The following is a 19,617-nucleotide window of genomic DNA, read 5'->3' as shown; positions in this document are numbered from 1 at the left end:
ACTCACCCAATCTATTTGCAGATTAAAGTCACCCACAATCACAATTGTTCCTTTATCACATGCATCTCTGATTTCCTGTCTAGTGCCATTCCCAACATTACCACTGCAGTTTGGTGGTCGTATATCGCCCATACAAATGTTTTTTGCCCCTTGATGTTTCTTAACTCTATTCAAGACAAATTCAACATCATCTGTACTACTATCTTTCCTCAATATTCTATCAATATCTTCTTTAATCAACAAAGCAACTCCACCACCTTTTTCTTTCTGTTTGTCCTTCCTAAAAACTGAATAGCTCTCAATGTTTAGTTCCCATCCTTGGTCACCTTGGAGCCACGTCTCTGTAATCCTAATTATATCATATCCTTTTACATCTATCTGTGCAACTAATTCCCTGAATGTGGAGCCAATCGGAAGCGAGTGTGTAACTCTCAATTCCACTGCAGTTATGAATACTGTTGCTGGCACCTGCTTGATCGCTTCTCCTCTGAATTTATCGGATGGCAGTGGATGGAGCTAGTTGCAGGTCCCTGTAAAACTGGTGAGCTGTCGCGGATTGCCTGACTGACATGGCAGCTTGCTGGCAATGAAGTCTAATTTTGGATGAGCTTCAGGTCCCTTTCAAGTGTTCCACCCGGTCGTCTATTTTAGACACCTAAACAAGGCAAATTTCCACCCCACACAGTCTATTATTAGCATCGAACAAATCAAAATTTCACAATGGATTGATCTATCTACATGATTATGATTCTAGTGTTGGTGTACACATGCACTCAGTTGAACAAAAATGTCACAAATGTTCCAGTTAGCTCAGGCCGAGGGGAGCGGGCCCGACCACGGTTAATCCCCTTGCTTTTCTTAAGCTCTTCAACAATAAAAACCAGAATGAAGTCATGCAAAATTCAAATGTTTGAAGAACAATTGCAAAGCCGACCAATTCTGTTACCTATAACTCACCTTAGATTCAGTAACTTTTGGCTTAATATCCATATCTTTTTTCAAGCAACCATCAGCCTTGCCTTCTGTTGCTGTTTCGAGCAGTTCCTATATTTCTCCTTGCATTTCTTTATTGCACTAATTCCGTGCTCCGTAAGGTTACTTCCACGATCTTCCCATGTGTGATTTTCCACCCCACGCTCATACCTTTTGAACCTGTGGAACAGCTAACCCTCTGTGCTCTCCCACCATCTTTAGCCACTTTAAAGCAAGATATGGGGAATCAGCTCGTAAACTGTTGATTTTTTTTGTATTCATTTGGTGTTTTTGTGCACGTATTCATCTTATTTACAATATCAAAACACAATTAACTTACTTTGAATATTTTGTTTGCAACGATGGTGGGGAGCTCGTCATTCACTGATGTAATATTAATAAAAATTGTCCAAAGCAAACTTTCTTTTCTCAGTTGGGTATCATTGATCATTATAGAGAAGTTGTCCTGGAGACTCTCGCTGTCATCATGAATGTAATAAATAAATTCCTGTTCAACCTAAAGATCAAGTCGTAGAAAGAAACAAATCAGTGTTATTATCAATATACACAGATTCATGTATACAACGCTACATTGACTTTCCAAAACAAAAATTTAAACATTTTCACACTACCTGTTGTCTGGTAAATGACAGAAGTGGTTGACCAGGGAAACGGGAGTTCTCTATATGTCCGCGTTTTGGTTTTTCTGTTACTGAATATTCAAAATTAAGCTCTGCAAAGTGTGAACTTGTAACTTGGATAAAGTCCTCGGTCAGTGCCTTTGATGCACCTTCCCTGATTGTAAAGTTATGTACTTCCACCGGGATCAGCTTTGGAATAATATCAATCAGGATTAGAATTCCAGGCAGCTCTACCACTCCATTAGAAATATCCACAGTAAAGCTGTCCCTCAACTGATTTGCTCTCACTTGCACATACTGAATGCTGCCATCATTCAGATCTTGTTGTGTGAAGTATTGAACTGGTTTATGTTCTGTTCCAACATAATACCCTTTTGCTTCAGCAAAGCGCCGAAGGTAGCCATGAGCTGGTGCAATTTTCACTTTGTAAATGATTTCAGACGGCAGATTGTCTTCATGCGTCACCTGAAAGAAAACAAAACAGAGTCAGAGGTGAACGTGTTCCGATCAGCAGCATATTTTTTCAAGGGAAACAACTCCCATGTCAGAATTTCTGCAGCTGTTCTCCCAATCATCCAATGTAAATTCAACATAGACCCTGGTGAACTGGCTTTAAATTACAGCAGGAGATCTGAACACCCCATGCAAGTCTCAAAAACAACAAACTCACTTGCCACTATTTTCATTGAACAAAGCTAAGCAGGGAAAGATTATTTCCTCCAACTGGCCGGTAAACTTTGAGGGATTATAGATTTAAAATTGCGAGATGAAGTTCCTTTATTTCCAGCATTGTTAAGAGTGTGGATTTCTTTATTGTAGGAAGTTGTTAAGAAAAAGACAATTGTTTCTTTCAACCAAAGTTTTCAAGTAAAGTTCTCTGGCAAAAGCGGAACAGTGAAATGAATTTTAGGTAGGTCTAACAAAACACTGACATAGATATAATGAAATGACAAATGATTTTCTGTGGCCTTATGTGGTCCCAATGCACTCCATTTTAAATGTACTAATGAGGTTGGAAGCAGAAAACCTGAAATCAGCAGATATTTGCGAAGAATTTAGCTTGCAAATTGACCTCTACAAGCTCAGCAGTGAAACTGGACATTCGCAAAGTAACAGTTGAGACGGGATCTTAAGGATATTATGCTAATAAAAGTAGGAAACAGAACTTCCAAATTTATTCTACCATTTATTTGTCTTTCTCTTGTGGAACTCTTCAAGTAACAGCAGATGTTCATTGGCCTTGGCTCCCAGTGTTATGAAGCCCTCCCGGTTTATAATGCAAGACACAATCTACAGCATTGCCAAAACAAACAACTCTGCACGCAATTTATGACTTTATTTTCTGTCCATGAGACCTTCTCCACTAGATGGGGAGTTTCAGTGCAGGGCAGACATTGCAAAGCCACATGCTAGCTGCCAGCAGGGCAAAGAATAAAGAACAGTACAGCACAGGAACAGGCCCTTCGGCTCTCCAAGCCTGCGCCGACCATGCTGCCCGTCTAAACTAAAATATTCTATTTCAGGAAAAGATGGCAGTTAGCACTAATGGAGGCTACAGGTACACTGCTGCAAGCCGATAGATTTTTAGTCAATAAAGCAATCAAGGGTTATGGCGATAAAGGCAGGAAAGTGGAGTTGAGGATTATCAGGTCAGATCAGTCATTATCTTATTGAATGCCAGAGCTGACTCGATGGGCTGAATGAAGTACTTCTGCTCCTACATCTTCGAGGTCTGATAGTCTTTATAGCACAGTGGTTAGCACTGTTGCTTCACAGCTCCAGCGTCCTAGGTTTGATTCCTGCTTGGGTCATTGTCTGTGCGGAAGTCTGCACGTTCTCCCCGTGTCTGCGTACGTTTCCTCCGGGTGCTCCAGTTTCCTCCCATCTCCCGAAAGACGTGCTGTTAGGTGAATTGGACATTCTGAATTCTCCCTCAGTGTACCCGAACAGGCGCCGGAATGTGGCGACTAGGGACTTTTCACAGTAACTTCATTGCAGTGTTAATGTAAGCCTATTTGCGACAATAAAGATTATTCCTATACCCTGGGAAATTCACTTCTTCAGATGGGTTTCATTATTTAGTAAATGTCTGGAACACCTTCATTCATTGCTGCCAGATTAACCAAGGTTCTCCCCTTGAGCAGCACTACTACTGAAAGACTGCATCGTTGGTTCTGCTGATGAGCTCTCGCACACACTGAACAGGCTGGGGATTTTCTCTCTAAAAATGAGGAGGCCGAGGGACGACCTTCATTTTAGAGGGCTCTAAAATCTTGGAGTTTTGGGGTTTGAGAGGGCAGACATTGAAAAGGTGGTTCCATTTGCACAGGAGTCAATAGTAGAGGACAGAAAACTAAGTCGAGATAGTCACTAAGAAATTCAGTACTGAATTGGGAAACCATTTTACCCAGAGAGTAACTAAAATGTGGAACTAGACACCAGCATGGTAGCAACTACCGGGAATTGGCAAGTAGTTTGGGTGAGCGGCAGAGAAGCATTTAAAGGGATGTTCAATAATTACATGAGTGAAAAGGGAAAAGAAGGGTTGAAAATGTGAGAAGTAGGAAAGTGGAAGAGGTTTCGAATAGAGTATAAATACCAGATAGATCTCCTGTTTCTAGGAGGTAAATTTTACACGGAGCAAATTTTTCGTTGTCTACAGGACCTTAACCTTTAATAACACCGGAAAATTCACAGCAGCATAGCTTGAAGCACCTCACAGTCGCAGGTTTAATGAAAACAATGAATAAGACTAATGATCCACTGTACAAGTAAAAAGTGACGCAGATCCCCATGAAAAGCCATATTCTTTAAAACACAAAAAAAACCACACACTATAAGAATAGAGTAGCTTGGAAGAAGGAAGGAGAGTAAATTAGTGAAACTCAATTTTGAAACATGATTTGGTTCTACATTTTAGAACAGCATGTGGTTGATGCCAGTAACGCTTTTTTTTTTTAAAGTCACTGGCTGCAGAGCCGATATTTAACGTTGAGTAATTAAGTCCTGATCAACACAGAGTGGAATGAAATATTTATGATTTGTCAAAATAGTTAATGGAAAAATATATAGCAGATTGCATTTCTGATTTTTACTATGTTGGATTAGAGCTTTACAAATTTATTGAAATTTGTAGAATTTCTAATTTAAATCGCCCACAATTTGCCTATAATAAATGAATAGCAAAAAAATAAACAAGGCCAGCAGAGAGCGGTGACTGCTTTTACTAACGGGCCATGGGCTTTTCGACCTGGAAAGGAATCTAAGCATCGATGAGAAGAATTTACAGTGATGTATAAAGATAGTAAATAGTATAAAATGTTACTCCAAATATTGCTTTCTATTTGTTACTATCTCCGTAGAGATCAAGAACTCCCAACTAACAGCTGAGAGGCTGACACAAGATTTCACATCTTAAGGCTTCTAATGTAACACAAGGCTAAGGCCACTATTTATGAAACATCTTTAAAACTCAAATCAGAACATTTCTCCTTTTGTTTTAGCACACATTTCACAGATCTACCTTACATTGTCATTTAAATAGATATTCGATTTTTCCCAAACAGGTGCAACCAAGGTGGTAATTCTGTGCTTTCCTTTTCTCAACCTTGGAAATTTTAATCTCAGAATTGTCTATCACAATGAAGATTTTCCCCCTAGCACAAGTTAGGTGAATCTTCCATGCTCATTTTAACTCCTCATGAATTTGGTCTTTTCAATCCCATCATGAACTCCCACTCACATTCCTGTGTGGTGAATCACAGTGCCTTGCTGCCTGTAGATGCTCGCCCTCTCCTGTATCCTTGCAGACTAACCCCATCTGTGAGTTTCCAGCGATATCTTAGTAACCTTTCCCCTTTCAAAGCCCCATCTCCATGGCAGTGAATCACATGTACCTAGTATACAGATAGAATTCCGATTGGCTATCCTTGAGATCCCAACTTTCTTTTATCTTGGAACTGAATGGACAGTTAAAGCATAACTATTTACAATCTGAGGTTCTCAGCATTTATCGGAGGCTTTTGAGACTCAAGGCCTATCCACTGATGGAAAAGAAATCTGGGCCATTTTAATCTCTACCAATCAAACCATCCAGGCTCGCTGTCAGGCAGACTTTAGAACAAGTCACAAGACCCCCTTCGTTTTACCTTAAAAAGACAGTCTCAAAACGTAATCTTATAAACCACTTAACTGTAACACATTAAATTGACTGAGTAGGACAAGGAGAACACAGCTAGTAATTGGTAAATTCAAGACCGATGTCAAGAAATTCTTCTCCACCTAAAGGGTGATCAAAATATGGACTCGACTTCCTGTGCAGTGCTGGACACAAAGTTCCTAGAATTAGCTAAGAGACAACTGGATGCTGCGTTAGGGGAACTTGAGTCAGCCAGCCAGAAAGAGACTTAGGATTAATCGAATGGTCTTTGTCATTCAAAATAATCTTTTCTGGTGCAGGTGAGCCTACTATCGACCCAATCTAGATTAATAAATGAGCATCGTTCATTATAAATCAATCAAACAGGGCAGCAAAATTCAGCAGCCTTGCGCAAGATGCGTTCACACAGAATAATGGATTGCCAGAATGAGAATTGTTTGGGAGAATTAGTTTCCTGAAAAACGGGATTAGAATAGATAGATGCTTGATGACTGGTGCAGACATGTTGGGCCGAAGGGTCTCATTCTGTGCTGTAAAGCTCTCGAGACTGAGGAGCGAAGGTGGGATGATGGCCTTCTCACGATGTAATAATCAGTACTATATTGGGAACTGCATTTTATCAGGGGAACGTTTTACCAACTGAACAGCTTGGGGCACTTGGCAGGATCTCACACTAAACACATTGTCATTTTAAGAATGCTAAAGATCCATATTCATAAGAGTTGCGCTGTCTTCCACAAACGTAGCCTGGTCCAAATATTTCCCACCATTATCTGTTTTCATTTCACATCTGTAGTATTCACAGTATTTTGCACCAGGAATAAATACATTTTACAGTGCTCTCACACAAATCTCCACATGTACGAGCCAGGAACATGGGATTTAAGGACCTCCGACTGTATTTTAGGTGGAAACCAGAAAAACAGAATGAAATGAAAATCGCTTATTGTCACAAGTAGGCTTCAAATGAAGTTACTGTGAAAAGCCCCTAGTCGCCACACTCCGGCACTTGTTCGGGGAGGCTGTTACAGGAATCGAACTGTGCTACTGGCCTGCCTTGGTCTGCTTTCAAAGCCCGCGATTTAGCCCTGTGCTAAACAGCCCCTGAATAGCTATTTATGCTATTCCTCTGGGAGTTTTCATGAATGTGCCACCAAAATGACATTGGCAGATAGAGGAACACAATACTGAAATTCTACCCTATAATTTGAACTAGCTTGAACCAGTGTCCTCGGGCTGAATTTTATTGGCCACTTGCGCATGGGAGCACAGGTTGGTGGACCGATAAATGAGGGCGCCATTGTTAATGTTCCTGCCACCCTCACACTGCTACAATTTTACAGGTGCCAGTAAGGCATCGGGGTGAGTCATCCACCCTTGACCCAATTGAGGCTCTTAAGTGGGCAATTAAAGCCCAACTAAGGGCCTCATCCTTCCGCTGTTCCAACAATCAGGTGGCAGGAGAGATTTGCGAACAACCTACAATCCAGCAGATTTAACACAATGGGCTGCTGCTCTGTGAAAAGAGTCCTCCTTCCCAGGTCACTCTCTGTCAATTTGAGGCTCCCCACACCGCAACAGCTTTGCCACCCCGTGTGTTTCCCCCCCCCCCCCCCCCCCCCCCCCCCCCCCCCATGCCCTGTCCAACATGATTCCCCCAATTCCTTGCACCGGCTAGCTAACCCCACCCCGGTGAGTGCCCAGACTTACCTGGGCTTCAGCATCCATGTTTCCTCTTCCTCCTGGGCCCCTGCAGTGCCCACAGATCTCACAAGAGCTGCTAGCCTTCAATTGGCCAGCACTCTACGAGATGGGTCACCCTTCTGAAGATCGATTGAAGTCCAGGCTCACAATTAATGGTCTGATGCCCGAAAAGTAAAACTGGGGTGAGCCAGCATCCTCAGAGTATAATTTGGCTGTTCCTCTCTCAATTTAATGTAAAACAATGTTCCAGAATAATCTTTCCTCATGCCATTCACTTATATATTGCTATAAAGTAATGTGGCTATCATGACAGAAGTTATTTATATATGGCCGACAGTAAAGAACACCATACGTTACCACATTAAAACTGCGCTAATACCTATGCAAAATCTAAAAAAAAATCTAAATTGTGAACTTATTGCCCCATTCTTAAATTCACAATATTTTTCCAAGTTGTACTTGTTCTGATATGGCCCACAGACCATATCACATCAGTGCACAAAACATAGCAACTGCAGACAGCAATTAACAAAATACATACAAAGGATTAGATGACATCTGGTGGACAGAAAATGTTATGCCATGCAGATAAAAATGAGGAAGAACAAAACAAACTTTAGGTTAAAACTCTTGAATTTTGCATTAACAAAATACAGTTTGAGGATCAGATTAACTCTCAGTATGACCATGTCAAATTTTCATGAGCTAGGCAGGGCTTTGGGCAGTCAATAATCCATTTAGTAATTGGGTTGCAGAAGGTGCAGGGATTCCAGTCACATCATTGTATGGATGGGACAATTCAATATTTTGAGTATGTTTTTTCTTCTTCTTTCATGAGATGTGGGTGGCATGGACTACAGTGCTCATCCCTAATTTACCTTGAGAACATGTCTTCTTTAACTGCATGTGGTGTAGGTACACCCACAGTGCTGTTAGGGAAAGAATTCCAATATTTTGACCTAGTGACAGTGAAGGAACGACAATACATTTTTAGTCATGATGGTGAGTGACTTGAAGGGGAACTTCCAGATGGCGGTGTTCCCAAGCAGCTGATGCTCTTGTCCTTCTAGGCTGGTAGAGGTCACATGTTTGGAAGGTTAGAGTCCCTGTACTGGATCGTGTGGATAAACTGTTGCCACTGTGTCGGTAATGGGGGCAGTGAATGTTCAAAGTGGTGGATGGGGTGCCAATCAATTGGGCTGCATTTTCCTGGATGGTATTAAGCTTCAGGTTGTGAGTGCTGTACTCATCCAAGCAATGGAAAAGATTACATCACACTCCCAACTTGTGCCTTGTAGATGATGGACAGACTTTGGGGTTGTCAGGAGGGGAGTTACCCGCCGCAGGATTCCCAGCCTCTGACCTGCTATTGTAGCCAGTCCAGTTCAGGTTTTGACCAATGGTAACCCACAGGATGTTGATAGTCATGGATTCAGTGATGGTAATGCCATTGGGATGTCAAAGGGAGATTGTTGTTTTCTGTCTTGTTGGACATGAATGAAAATGAAAATGAAAAGAAAATTGCTTATTGTCACAAGTAGGCTTCAGATGAAGTTACTGTGAAAAGCCCCTAGTCGCCACATTCCGGCGCCTGTTCGGGGAGGCTGTTACGGCTGTTACCTGGCACTTGTGTGGCACAAATGTTATTTGCCACTTATCAGCCCAAGCCCAAATGTTGTTCAGGCACATAGGCATGGACTGTATCTGAGGAGTCACATTGTGCAATCATCAGCACAAAACTAATTTGATGGAAGGAAGGTCATTGATGAAGCAACTGAAGATGTTAGGGGCAGCACGGTAACATTGTGGATAGCACAATTGCTTCACAGCTCCAGGGTCCCAGGTTCAATTCCCGCTTGGGTCACTGTCTGTGCGAAGTCTGCACATCCTCCCAGTGTGTGCGTGGGTTTCCTCCGGGTGCTCCAGTTTCCTCCCACAGTCCAAAGATGTGCAGGTTAGGTGGATTGGCCATGATAAATTGCCTGTAGTGTTCAAAATTGCCCTTAGTATTGGGTGGGGTTACTGGATTATGGGGATCGGGTGGAGGTGTTGACCTGGGGTAGGGTGCTCTTTCCAAGAGCCGGTGCAGTCTCGATGGGCCGAATGGCCTCCTTCTGCACTGCAAATTCTATGTTAATCTATGTTTGGGCCTAAGGAACCCCTGCAGTGATGTCCTGGGTGTGAGATAATTGACATTCAGCAACCACAACCTTCTTCCTTTGTGCTAGTACTTGGTACTTTTGGCTGAAGATTATTGAAAATGCTTCAGCCTTGTCTTTTGCACTGATGTACTGAGCTCTTCTGTAATTGAGGATAGGGTTATTTGTGGAGCCTCCTTCTCCAGTGAATTGTTTAATTGTCCACCAACATTCACGACTGGATATGGCAGAATTACAAAGCTTAGATCTGATCCGTTGGTTGTGGAATTGCTTAACTTTGTCTATCACTTGCTGCTTTTCTGTGTTGTAGTTTCACCAGATTGGTGCCTCATTCTTAGGTATGCCTGGTGCTGCTCCTGACAAGCCCTCCCATGCTCTCATTGAATCGGTGTTGAAACCCCCAGCTTAGTTGTAATGGTAGAGTGGGAGATATGCTGGGCCGAGAGGTTACAGATTGTGGTTTGAGTACAATTCTGCTGCTGCTGAAGGCCCACAGCACCTCATTGATGCCCATTTCCAGTTGCCAGGTCTATTGAAATCTGTCCCATTTAGCATGGTGATAGTGCCACACAACATGATAGTGGGTATTCTCAATGTGAAGATGGGACTTTTGGCTCATTGACTGTGCAGTGGTCACTCCGACCAACATTGACAGGTGAAGATGAGGTAAAGTAGCCTTTTCCTCTCGTTGGTTTCTTCACCATCTGCATGGACATCCAATCTAGCAGCTATGTCATTTCGGACTCGCCCAGCTTGGTCAGCAGTGGTGCTACCAAGCTATTCTTGGTGATAGACAGAGAAAATATATGCAGGAGGAGGCCATTCGGCTCTTTGAGCCTTCTCCGCCATCATTAAGATCATGGCTGATCATCAGGCTCAATACCCTATCCTTGAGCCCCAAGAGCTATATCAAATCCTTCTTGAAATTATACATTTTAGTCTCAACTTTCTGTGGTAGAGCGGGACTTTGTACGCAGACAGGTCCCATCCTTCCCACGCCTCCTGCCAATAGGGATCCAGGACAGAATAGTCTCTAGAGGAGAAGAAGGAGAGGGTAGAGTCTCGGATATCTACAAGGTGCTCATGAAGGGGGAAAGAGTCCCAAACGGAGGAACTGAAAGTCAAATGGGAGGAGGAGTTTGGCGGGGAGATGGAGGATGGACTGTGGGCGGAAGCTCTGAGTAGGGTAAACTCAACCGCAACATGTGCCAGGCTCGGCCTGATTCAATTTAAGGTCGTTCACTGGGCCCACATGACGGTAGCTCGGATGAGCAAATTCTTTGGGGTAGAGGACAAGTGCGCTAGATGCGCGGGAGGACCAACGAACCACGTTCACATGTTTTAGGCATGTCCTAAGCTTAGGGGGTACTGGGAGGAATTTGCTGGGGTCATGTCCCAGGTGCTGAAAACAAGGGTGGTGATGAGTCCGGGGTGGCAATTTTCGGGGTTTCGGAAGACCCGGGAGTCAAGGGGAGAAAGAGGCACATGTTCTGGCCTATGCTTCCCTAATAGCCCGGCGGCGAATACTGCTGGCATAGAGGGACTCAAAACTCCCGAAGACCAAACTATGGCTTTCGGACATGTCAAGTTTTCTGGGTATGGAAAAAATTAAGTTCGCCTTGAGGGATCTGTCCTGGGGTTCGCCCGAAGGTGGCAACCATTCATCGACTTCTTTGCCGGAGAGTGAACATCAGCAGGGGTGGGGGGGGGGAGATTAGAGTAGAGTAGGAGGGATAAATAGGCGGGTAGTGTCTCGGGGAGAGGAGCGGGCATGTGCAGTATGGTTTGATTGAAGTATTGGTTTTATATTGATATTTGCACATTTCTGTTATCTGTAACTGTTTACAATGCCAAAAAATACCTCAATAAAATTGTTTGTTAAAAAAAACAACCTTCTGTGGTAGCGAATTCCCCAGATTCACCGCTCTCTGGGTGAAAAAATGTCTCCTCACCTCAGTCCTAAAAGGTTTACCCTTTATCCTCAAACTATGACCCTTAGTTCGGAGCTCCTCCACCATCGGGAACATTCTTTCTGAATATAACCTGTCTAATCCGGTTAGAATTTTGTAAGTTTCTATGCGATTCCCTCTCACTCTTCTGATTTAGTTTCTCCTCATATGACAGTCCCGCCACCCCACAAATCAGCCTGGTAAACCTTTGCTGCACTCCCTCCATAGCAAGAACATCCTTCCTCAGATAAGGACACAAAAACTGCACACAATACGCCAGGTGTGGCCTCACCAATGCCCTATGCAATTGCAGTAAAACATCTCTATTCCTATACTCAAATCCTCTTGCTATGAAGGCCAATATAACATTTGCCTTCTTTACTGCCTGCTGTACCTGTGGGCTTACTTGAAATGAAATGAAATGAATGAAAATCGCTTATTGTCACAAGTAGGCTTCAAATGAAGTTACTGTGAAAAGCCCCTAGTCGCCACATTCCGGCGCCTGTTCGGGGAGGCTGGTACTTTCAGCGACTGATGCACAAGGGCACCAAGGTCTTTCTGAGTTTCCATCTCTCTCAATTTACACCTATTCAAATAATGATCTGCTTTCTTATTTTTGCTACCGAAGCGGATAACCTCACATTTATCCACATTATACTGCATCTACCATGCATGCGCCCACTCACTCAGCCTGTCCAAATCCCACTGAAGCATCCTCCTCACAGCTCAAACTCCCACTCAACTTTGTATCATCTGCAAATTTTGAGATACATTTCGTTCCCTCGTCCAAATCATTAATATTCCCTCGTCCAAATCATTAATAATATGTGAACAGTTAGGGTCCTAGCACAGATCCCTGCAGTACTCCATTAGTCGCTGCCTGCCAATCAGAAAAAGGCCCATTTATTCACACTTTTTGTTTTCTGTCTGCTAACCAGCTTTCTATCCATAATCTCATGCGCTTTAACTTTACATAGTAATCTGCAATATGAGACCTTGTCAAAAGCCTTCTGAAAGTCTAAATAAACTACATCCACCAGTTCTCCCTGGTCAACTCTACTTGTTATATCTTCAAAGAATTCTAGTAGACCTCCCAAACATGATTTTTCTTTCGTAAATCCATGCTGACTTTGTCTGATTACACCACTGATTTTCAAATGCTGTGCTACGAAATCCTTGATAATGGACTCCAGGCACTTCTCTACTACTGATGTTAGGCTCACTGGTCTGTAGTTACATTTTCACTCTACCTCCCTTTTTGAAGTCCCCCACCCAGGATACATTCCTCGTGGTCTTCAGCGTGAGGAATGATCAGCTTGGGGGGGGGGGGGGGGGGGGGGGGACTCTGTCTTTACCTCTGGCGTGCCCCAGATGTTAGTCCAGAGGACTTTGCAGGGACGAACGGGCTGGGTTTACCATAGTCATGTCCAATGTCAGGTGGTCCTTCTAGCTTTATTCCTTTTAGACTTTATAGCGGCTTGAGACAACTGAGTGGCTTGCTAGCCATTTCTGAGTCAGCCACATTGCTGTGGGTCTGAGGTCACATGTAGGCCAAAGGGGCTTTTCTAGATTTATTAACTCAATTTAATAAACCCATGTCGCCAGAACATTATCCTGGGCCTCTGGATTACTAATCCAGTGATATTACCACTCTGCCACCACTTCCTCATGAGTTTGGAATCAGTATGGAAAATAGTTGGTGGGAAAAGTGTCAAAGGAGTTAAGAAATGGTCATTTTGATTATCACCAAACTGCTACAACTTACACTGAGGCTATTACAGTGTACATTTTGTCTTTGTATTATTGTACTGGTGCTTCACTGCTGGTAGCAATCTTAAACCAGCAGATTATAGGAATAGTTAAAGTAACCTATACATGGCACATATAAAATATAAATAAAACATTACATCGTTTGTTAGCTTACGAAATAAATGTGTTAATTTGACGCAAAAAAACCCATTGTACTACTATAATTGTGTTAATAGATAAAAAATTATGTTTTTGTTTAAAAATAGTTGAGCAGTAAGCTGCTGCCCAGTTAGCGCCACACAATTTACCATGTCATTTTGTTTTTTTTCCAATTTACATGGAAGTAAAAGTTAGATCAATATCATGACAACTACAATTTGCAATTTAACCAGTCACCCAGAACTAGGGAATAAATACAGTGTTAATGAGGAACCAGGCTTTATATTTTATCACATCACATCACTACACATCACACTTCAATGCCTTGGCGTACTGAAAAATGTGAGGGGGTTTGATTATTCAATGACAAACTGTGTGGGCAGTCAAAGCTTCTGATTGTCATAAGAACAATGTCAAAGTTTTGAATCAACTTCCAAAATTAATTCTGTAAATTTAAAAGATGTTTTGTTTTTTGGAAAGGAAACCATCAGATAAGCAAAGTTAAACAAGATAACGGCACACATACAAGGACAAATTATGCATCCTGTAACCATCTCACCTGAAGAGATTTTTTGCTGATTTTCACAGGCTTCCCTTCATCAACCAACAGATTGCTGTTGTGAATGACTGTTGGAGCACGCTGGTGACTTTCTAGGTATATACGTACAATCGCCCCTCCATCCAGCAGTACATGTTTCACCTTTATTGTGAAATTGAACTTATCCACAAGGTTGTTGCTGTTGTCATGGCGATACACAACATGACCATTCTTCAAGTCATTCTGAGTGAAAGATTCCGCCTGAATGCCATTCAAGTACAGTGCTCCATGCTTTGGTGGCAAAAATACTCTGTAACTAATCTCACTTTCATCTGCAATAAAAAGGTTTGTGTTAACACTTAAATTAGCCGTAGTTAGAGACTTCTCTTGTCCTTTCTGCACCAGAAGCCCTGTATTGTTCGCAATTCGCACATAAGGATCTGAGGCACTGACCTCAAGTAATGAAGAAGTGTAGTGTTTGCCATCGGTTACAAACAGGACAAACCTGCCGCTGTCAGCACCATGATGTACAAACAGAACCCGCTTCTGCTCAAGATCTGCTTGAGAGAATTGGAAAAGCTTTTCCGAGGTGTCATTTACGAGAACCAGGTCACCGTTTTGAATACCACGCCGTGTGTACAAAAGCTGTGCATCATTGAAGTCGGAATCAGGATCATGATAGCGCAGATCTTCAGTGGTCACCAGGCGTTGACCATTCCTAACCACATGAAAAACGTGATCTACCACACGGACTGGCTTCTCATCATTTCTTAGCTGAATATTTATGGTAAACGTTCCCGCAACAGACACAGAGTTCAAGTCTGCTTTTGAATTATCTGGGGCCCCTCCAGTAGCAGCTGCAACAAACATAAACTCATCATGTGTTGACTCAGAATCGTCATGCATGTACATAAGACGTTGTCCAATAATATCTTCATTCGTAAAGGTCGTTATATTGTCATTACTGTCAGTTGAATCAGAGCGGTTGATCCGCTTCAACTTGCCAAATCGTGGACTCTGCGTAATCGTGTACAAGAAACTTTTGGTGTTCAAGGTTTCTGCATATAACTCTGCCTGAGTTATTAACTCTCCTTCTCCTTCAATCAAGGTGAGACCGTTATTTGTTAAATTAATGGTGTTAACATCAGCTTTAATAAGTACATGGAAATTATGGATCCTGGATACTGCTTGCTTGGAGAAAAGCTGAAAGCTGAAGACATCCTCAATATCTTCATGAGGTTTTCCGATTAACTCATATTCCACCTTCCGTGCGGATATGTCTTTCTGACTGAAAGAAGAATTTTGTTTTAGAATCTCACCATTCAGCAAAAGCTGTCCTCTTTTAGGTACAATCACCGACCGATAGTACAGCCCACTTTCAGAGATTCTTGCACCTTCCAACACAGCATAGAGATTTTCAGAAGTCAGAGCTTGTTTCTTCCCTTTATCAATCTCCAAAGGATTATTCTTTAGGAGTTTGAACTTAACCCATTCCACGACAATGGGGAAAACTAGCTCCTCGCTGGTCATGCTCCCTATATTTACTGTAAACATGAACACTTCAGTTACATTAGCAGACTGAAGTTCGTGGAAAGTGCCAAAGTAGCGGATGCGGCCCCGCTCCACTGACCGTTGAGAAAATGAAGTGATTTTCTTCCACCCGGTACTGGAATGAAGTCGTTGAATTTCACCATACATGGGAGCTTTAGCAATGTGATAACGGATTTCTACTTCCTGATTGACAGCATTAGTTTCGACTGACAGATTATAGCTAGTGATCAAGGCCGCATCACTTTGTCCCACTACTAGACCTGTATTATTGACCACTTTATAATCCACAGGTACAGCCATTATTCGTAAAACTACAGTGTTGCTCACTTTTTCACCATCACTGACACGTAACACAATCCTTGAGGTACGAACACCTTGGTGAACATAATACACGTTTCCTTCTTCCAAGTCAGTGTTGGAGAATGTAGTTATAGTCATACCAGGGTTCATGGCATTTTCCAAAAATCCAGCATCTACATTAAGATTACCTAAAATGGAGAACTGAAGCCGTGTGGAGTTTGTGTCAATATCAGTAGCTTTAACCACTTTACTTGTAAGACATTTCTTGGAGTTCTCCAGCAAAGTGAACAAATTACCATCAGGAAGGAGGAGTTCAGGTGCATCATTGGTTGGTGTAACAGTAATATTAAATAGGTACTGTTTATCTCCTTTCAGGTAATCTGGGACCACCTTCTTACTGCTCGTAAAAACAGAAAATGAGAACTGATCATGGGAATACTCAGATCCATCATGAACATATAATACTCTCCCAGACCAGAGATCCAATGTGGTAAAAGAATTCTCTTCACTCTCTGGGCCAGTGTTAAATTTTAGATGTCCATGGCTTGGTTGCTTTGTTACTTTGAATATTATTTGTGACTGACGTACTCGCAATTTCTTGGAATCTAGGTTCAACTTTAGGTGTTTCGACTCCAGTGTTGTCTGCCCATTTTCTGCAACCACTAGATTACTGAGAGCCAGGAATTTTGTCCTCTGTGCTTTTGCAGTGGGTTTCACCGTCACTTGAGGAGTGGATGTTGTCGGAACGACAAGCATTTGAGCTGTTGTTGTTTTAACAGTTGGAGAACTTGTATTCACTGCGGCGCAGCCAGCCGAAATGTCTTTTGTAACTAGCACATTCTTCAAACTCTTCTTTTGAGAGTTAGCTTTCACATCCTTTAGGCAACCCCGGAAGGATCCTCCTCTTGCTTTTCTTCCAGCAAGGGATAGAAGGCCAATCTTTAAGACTTCAACACGAGTGCTGTCATCTATACCGCCAATAAACAGAGGGCCCCTCAACTTAATATTTTTGCTGCGAGAGCTCAGAGTAACCTTTACAGTCTCCTCGTCCACTGTAAGGTGAAGATGCTTGGGTGTAAATCGCAGCTTAATGTCATGCCAATTATTGTCATTAACCTTACTCAGCGAAGAAAGATGTGTTTTTTTCCCAGATTTCCCAATAACTACTCGAATTAATCCTTCTGCAATTTCCATCGCAACAAAATCACCTTGTCGACCAGCATTGTACAGCAGCAGACCCAATGGTTGAGTGGTGCGCACAGTACACTCAAGCACTGCCTCCTCTTCAGCATTCCATGAGGCAAATTCAAGATAAGATTTGGAACTAAATAAGCTGATTGGCTCACCGTCTTCAGCGAAAAATTCATCACTGCAGCCTGCCGAGACCTCATGTACATTTTTAAAACCAGAATATGTCCTCAAAGATGACAAGATGTCATGCTGGTTGAATACCACCTCATCGATGCATCCGCGGAAGTTACTCGCTGCACCTTCCATATAAGGTTTGTCAAACAGACCAGTGCCACCTACGAAAATGCCATGTTGGACATCGAGCTCGTGAAGCGGTCCTGGCATCCTCACAGTAGTTCGGAAGTGTTTGTCCACTGTCAAGGTAACTTCATCACCTTCATGGTATAGGTCCAATGTATGCAATGCCAAATCATTTAGCTTCACTCCTCTTTCAGACCGAAGAAACTTTTCACCAGAACCAAGCTCCATCTTCACCTAAGAACAACAAAGTCAGAATTTAAGCAAACAAGTAAATGAGCATAATTTCAAAACACTTCTCCAGTTTTCTAACTGGTGTACCTGTACACGCCCAGACTGCAGCTCCACCAACCAGTAATCATCTTCCCCTGCTGCGAGGAAAAGCAGGCCACTTGACTTTGAGGTGTGAAATTGTAAACTTAATGAGGTCTTGCTGGAGGTCTCCTTTACTTTAAGCTGCACGTAGCTGCTTCCAAAAAATGATGCTGAAATAGATTTTAAAAATATTATGAGAGCCACTATGCACAACAACAGACATTATCTGAGGTAACAGACAGACTATCTGTCACACAAATCACAATAATAGAAGATTTTGAGAATGAATATTACTATTTACACTCCTGTTCCACTGTAGGGGACTTTGGTGGCAGCACCTTTTCGAACACGAAAGAGATGGCAATACTGCCGACCAAATTTTCTAGACACAGAAAACACAACACCACCTGCTCAGGTCAGAAACATAGTTTGACATTTTGCGGCTGCACCAAACTCTAACCTTCTCAAGGTGCAGAGAGAGAAAAGAATCGGGATTTAATACTGCCAAACACCACACGCACAAAAGTTACTTGATTGGCACAAAGTCAAAATCCTAAAAAACACCCGCTCACCACCCCATGTCGTGAGGTGTAGCTTCTGAGGCTGCATTGGTTCAAAGTTCATCTTCAGCTTCTCAAGGGGATCTAGAGGATGGGCAATAAATGCTGGCCTTGCCAGTGACACCACATTCTGAGAATTAACTCTACATTTATGTTGCTGAAACTGACTTTGTGGGAAGAAAATCAAAGTCAATACGCAAATGAAACCTCAAACTATTTTTAACAGGTCAAATGGTGGATTACGCTTTAAAGAATTATTTTATTCTGAGGGCACTTAACCCTCGTTAGCCAAAAGCTACAAAATTGGAATGGCCAGGATGAAGAAGCATGGAGTAGGATTTTTGAAGTCCGATGGGAGTGGGTCCAGAGGCAGGCAGGCAGAAGAAAAATAGCCACAGAAAAGTAACGTGCGAGTTTGCTGGCAGCTTCCCATCTCGAGTCCATTTTCAAAGAGGTTGGGTCGGAGGGGCAACGGCAACTAGTTGAAAGTGAATGAGGGCAATTAGAGGCCTATTATGCCCCTCTTCCACACTGATCAGAATTTTCCACTCAGTAGGTGGGTATCCAGTTATCAAAAGGAGACAGCTTTCTGGTGCCACACCAAGCGACCAGCATTCCACATCACTTCTTTTGACGAATGTGATATAAAATAGTTACTTTAGAGATATTAGTTAATGTAATGTAGAAATAAGCCACTTTGATTCTGGCAAGTAGAGACAAAGAATTTTAGACCGCATGGGAAAAAGCAGGAAGAGGTGTGTCTATGAGAGTGATGCTGAATTGATAGGGGCCAGAGAAAGGGATTGGAAGTGAGCCAATCAAAATAGGTCAAACAAGTCAGGAGGGACATAGGATGACCTATGGGTGTCGAGTATGTGAAACTTGATGCCATTTGAATGTATCAGTACTGATCTCTTTGTCTGGGACATTCACTTAGTTCCCGGGGCTGCAGAAAGCAACATGTTATCTGTATCACTGTGGACTAGGTAGCTTGCAAGCTGAATAAAATAACTTTTGTTATACTTGCAAATCCATCTCGACTTTTATGGAGGCCAGACTGACGGATAAAGAAATTTGGGAATCAGCATTTGGTGCCGAAAACCGGGATTTCTCAGGGCGATCCTGGTCCAACTGCGAAATCAGAATTAGACTGATTATGAACAGGAGGATGGGGAACGAGGGCCCTCTTCTTATCGTCTGATTAGTCTGGTCACTCGCGGTTGGCACAGAAAGACCGCCTCGACGAAATCACAGGTCAGTCTGGGGATTAGCAATTTAATTGATGGGATTTCATATTGTTGTTTCGGCTTGGGTTAGGGTTTTGGGTTGATGTGACATCTCAAATGATGATTCAATTCCAAGTATAAGGGTTC

General features: G+C 42.5%; 1 protein-coding gene across 2 annotated transcripts in view; it reads right to left on the bottom strand.

Annotated features, from left to right (window-relative positions):
- The window catches only part of LOC140409020 (chondroitin sulfate proteoglycan 4-like), a 192,539-nt gene that overhangs the window by 137,939 nt on the left and 34,983 nt on the right, over positions 1–19,617 (bottom strand). Inside the window, exons 2-5 of one of the 2 annotated variants that reach the window (XM_072497047.1) lie at positions 17,691–17,854; positions 14,052–17,606; positions 1,605–2,078; positions 1,313–1,489 (exon numbers count right to left, since the gene is read on the bottom strand). In XM_072497047.1, coding sequence (XP_072353148.1) covers positions 1,313–1,489; positions 1,605–2,078; positions 14,052–17,606; positions 17,691–17,854 — 4,370 coding nt within the window. The remainder of the gene's footprint in view (positions 1–1,312; positions 1,490–1,604; positions 2,079–14,051; positions 17,607–17,690; positions 17,855–19,617) is intronic. The other variant, XM_072497048.1, reaches the window with a different exon arrangement.

This window comes from Scyliorhinus torazame, chromosome 3, assembly GCF_047496885.1.
Source record: "Scyliorhinus torazame isolate Kashiwa2021f chromosome 3, sScyTor2.1, whole genome shotgun sequence".
NCBI lineage: Eukaryota > Metazoa > Chordata > Chondrichthyes > Carcharhiniformes > Scyliorhinidae > Scyliorhinus > Scyliorhinus torazame.
The sequence above is the reverse complement of the archived record's forward strand: the minus strand, read 5'-3'. Positions and strand labels throughout refer to the sequence as shown.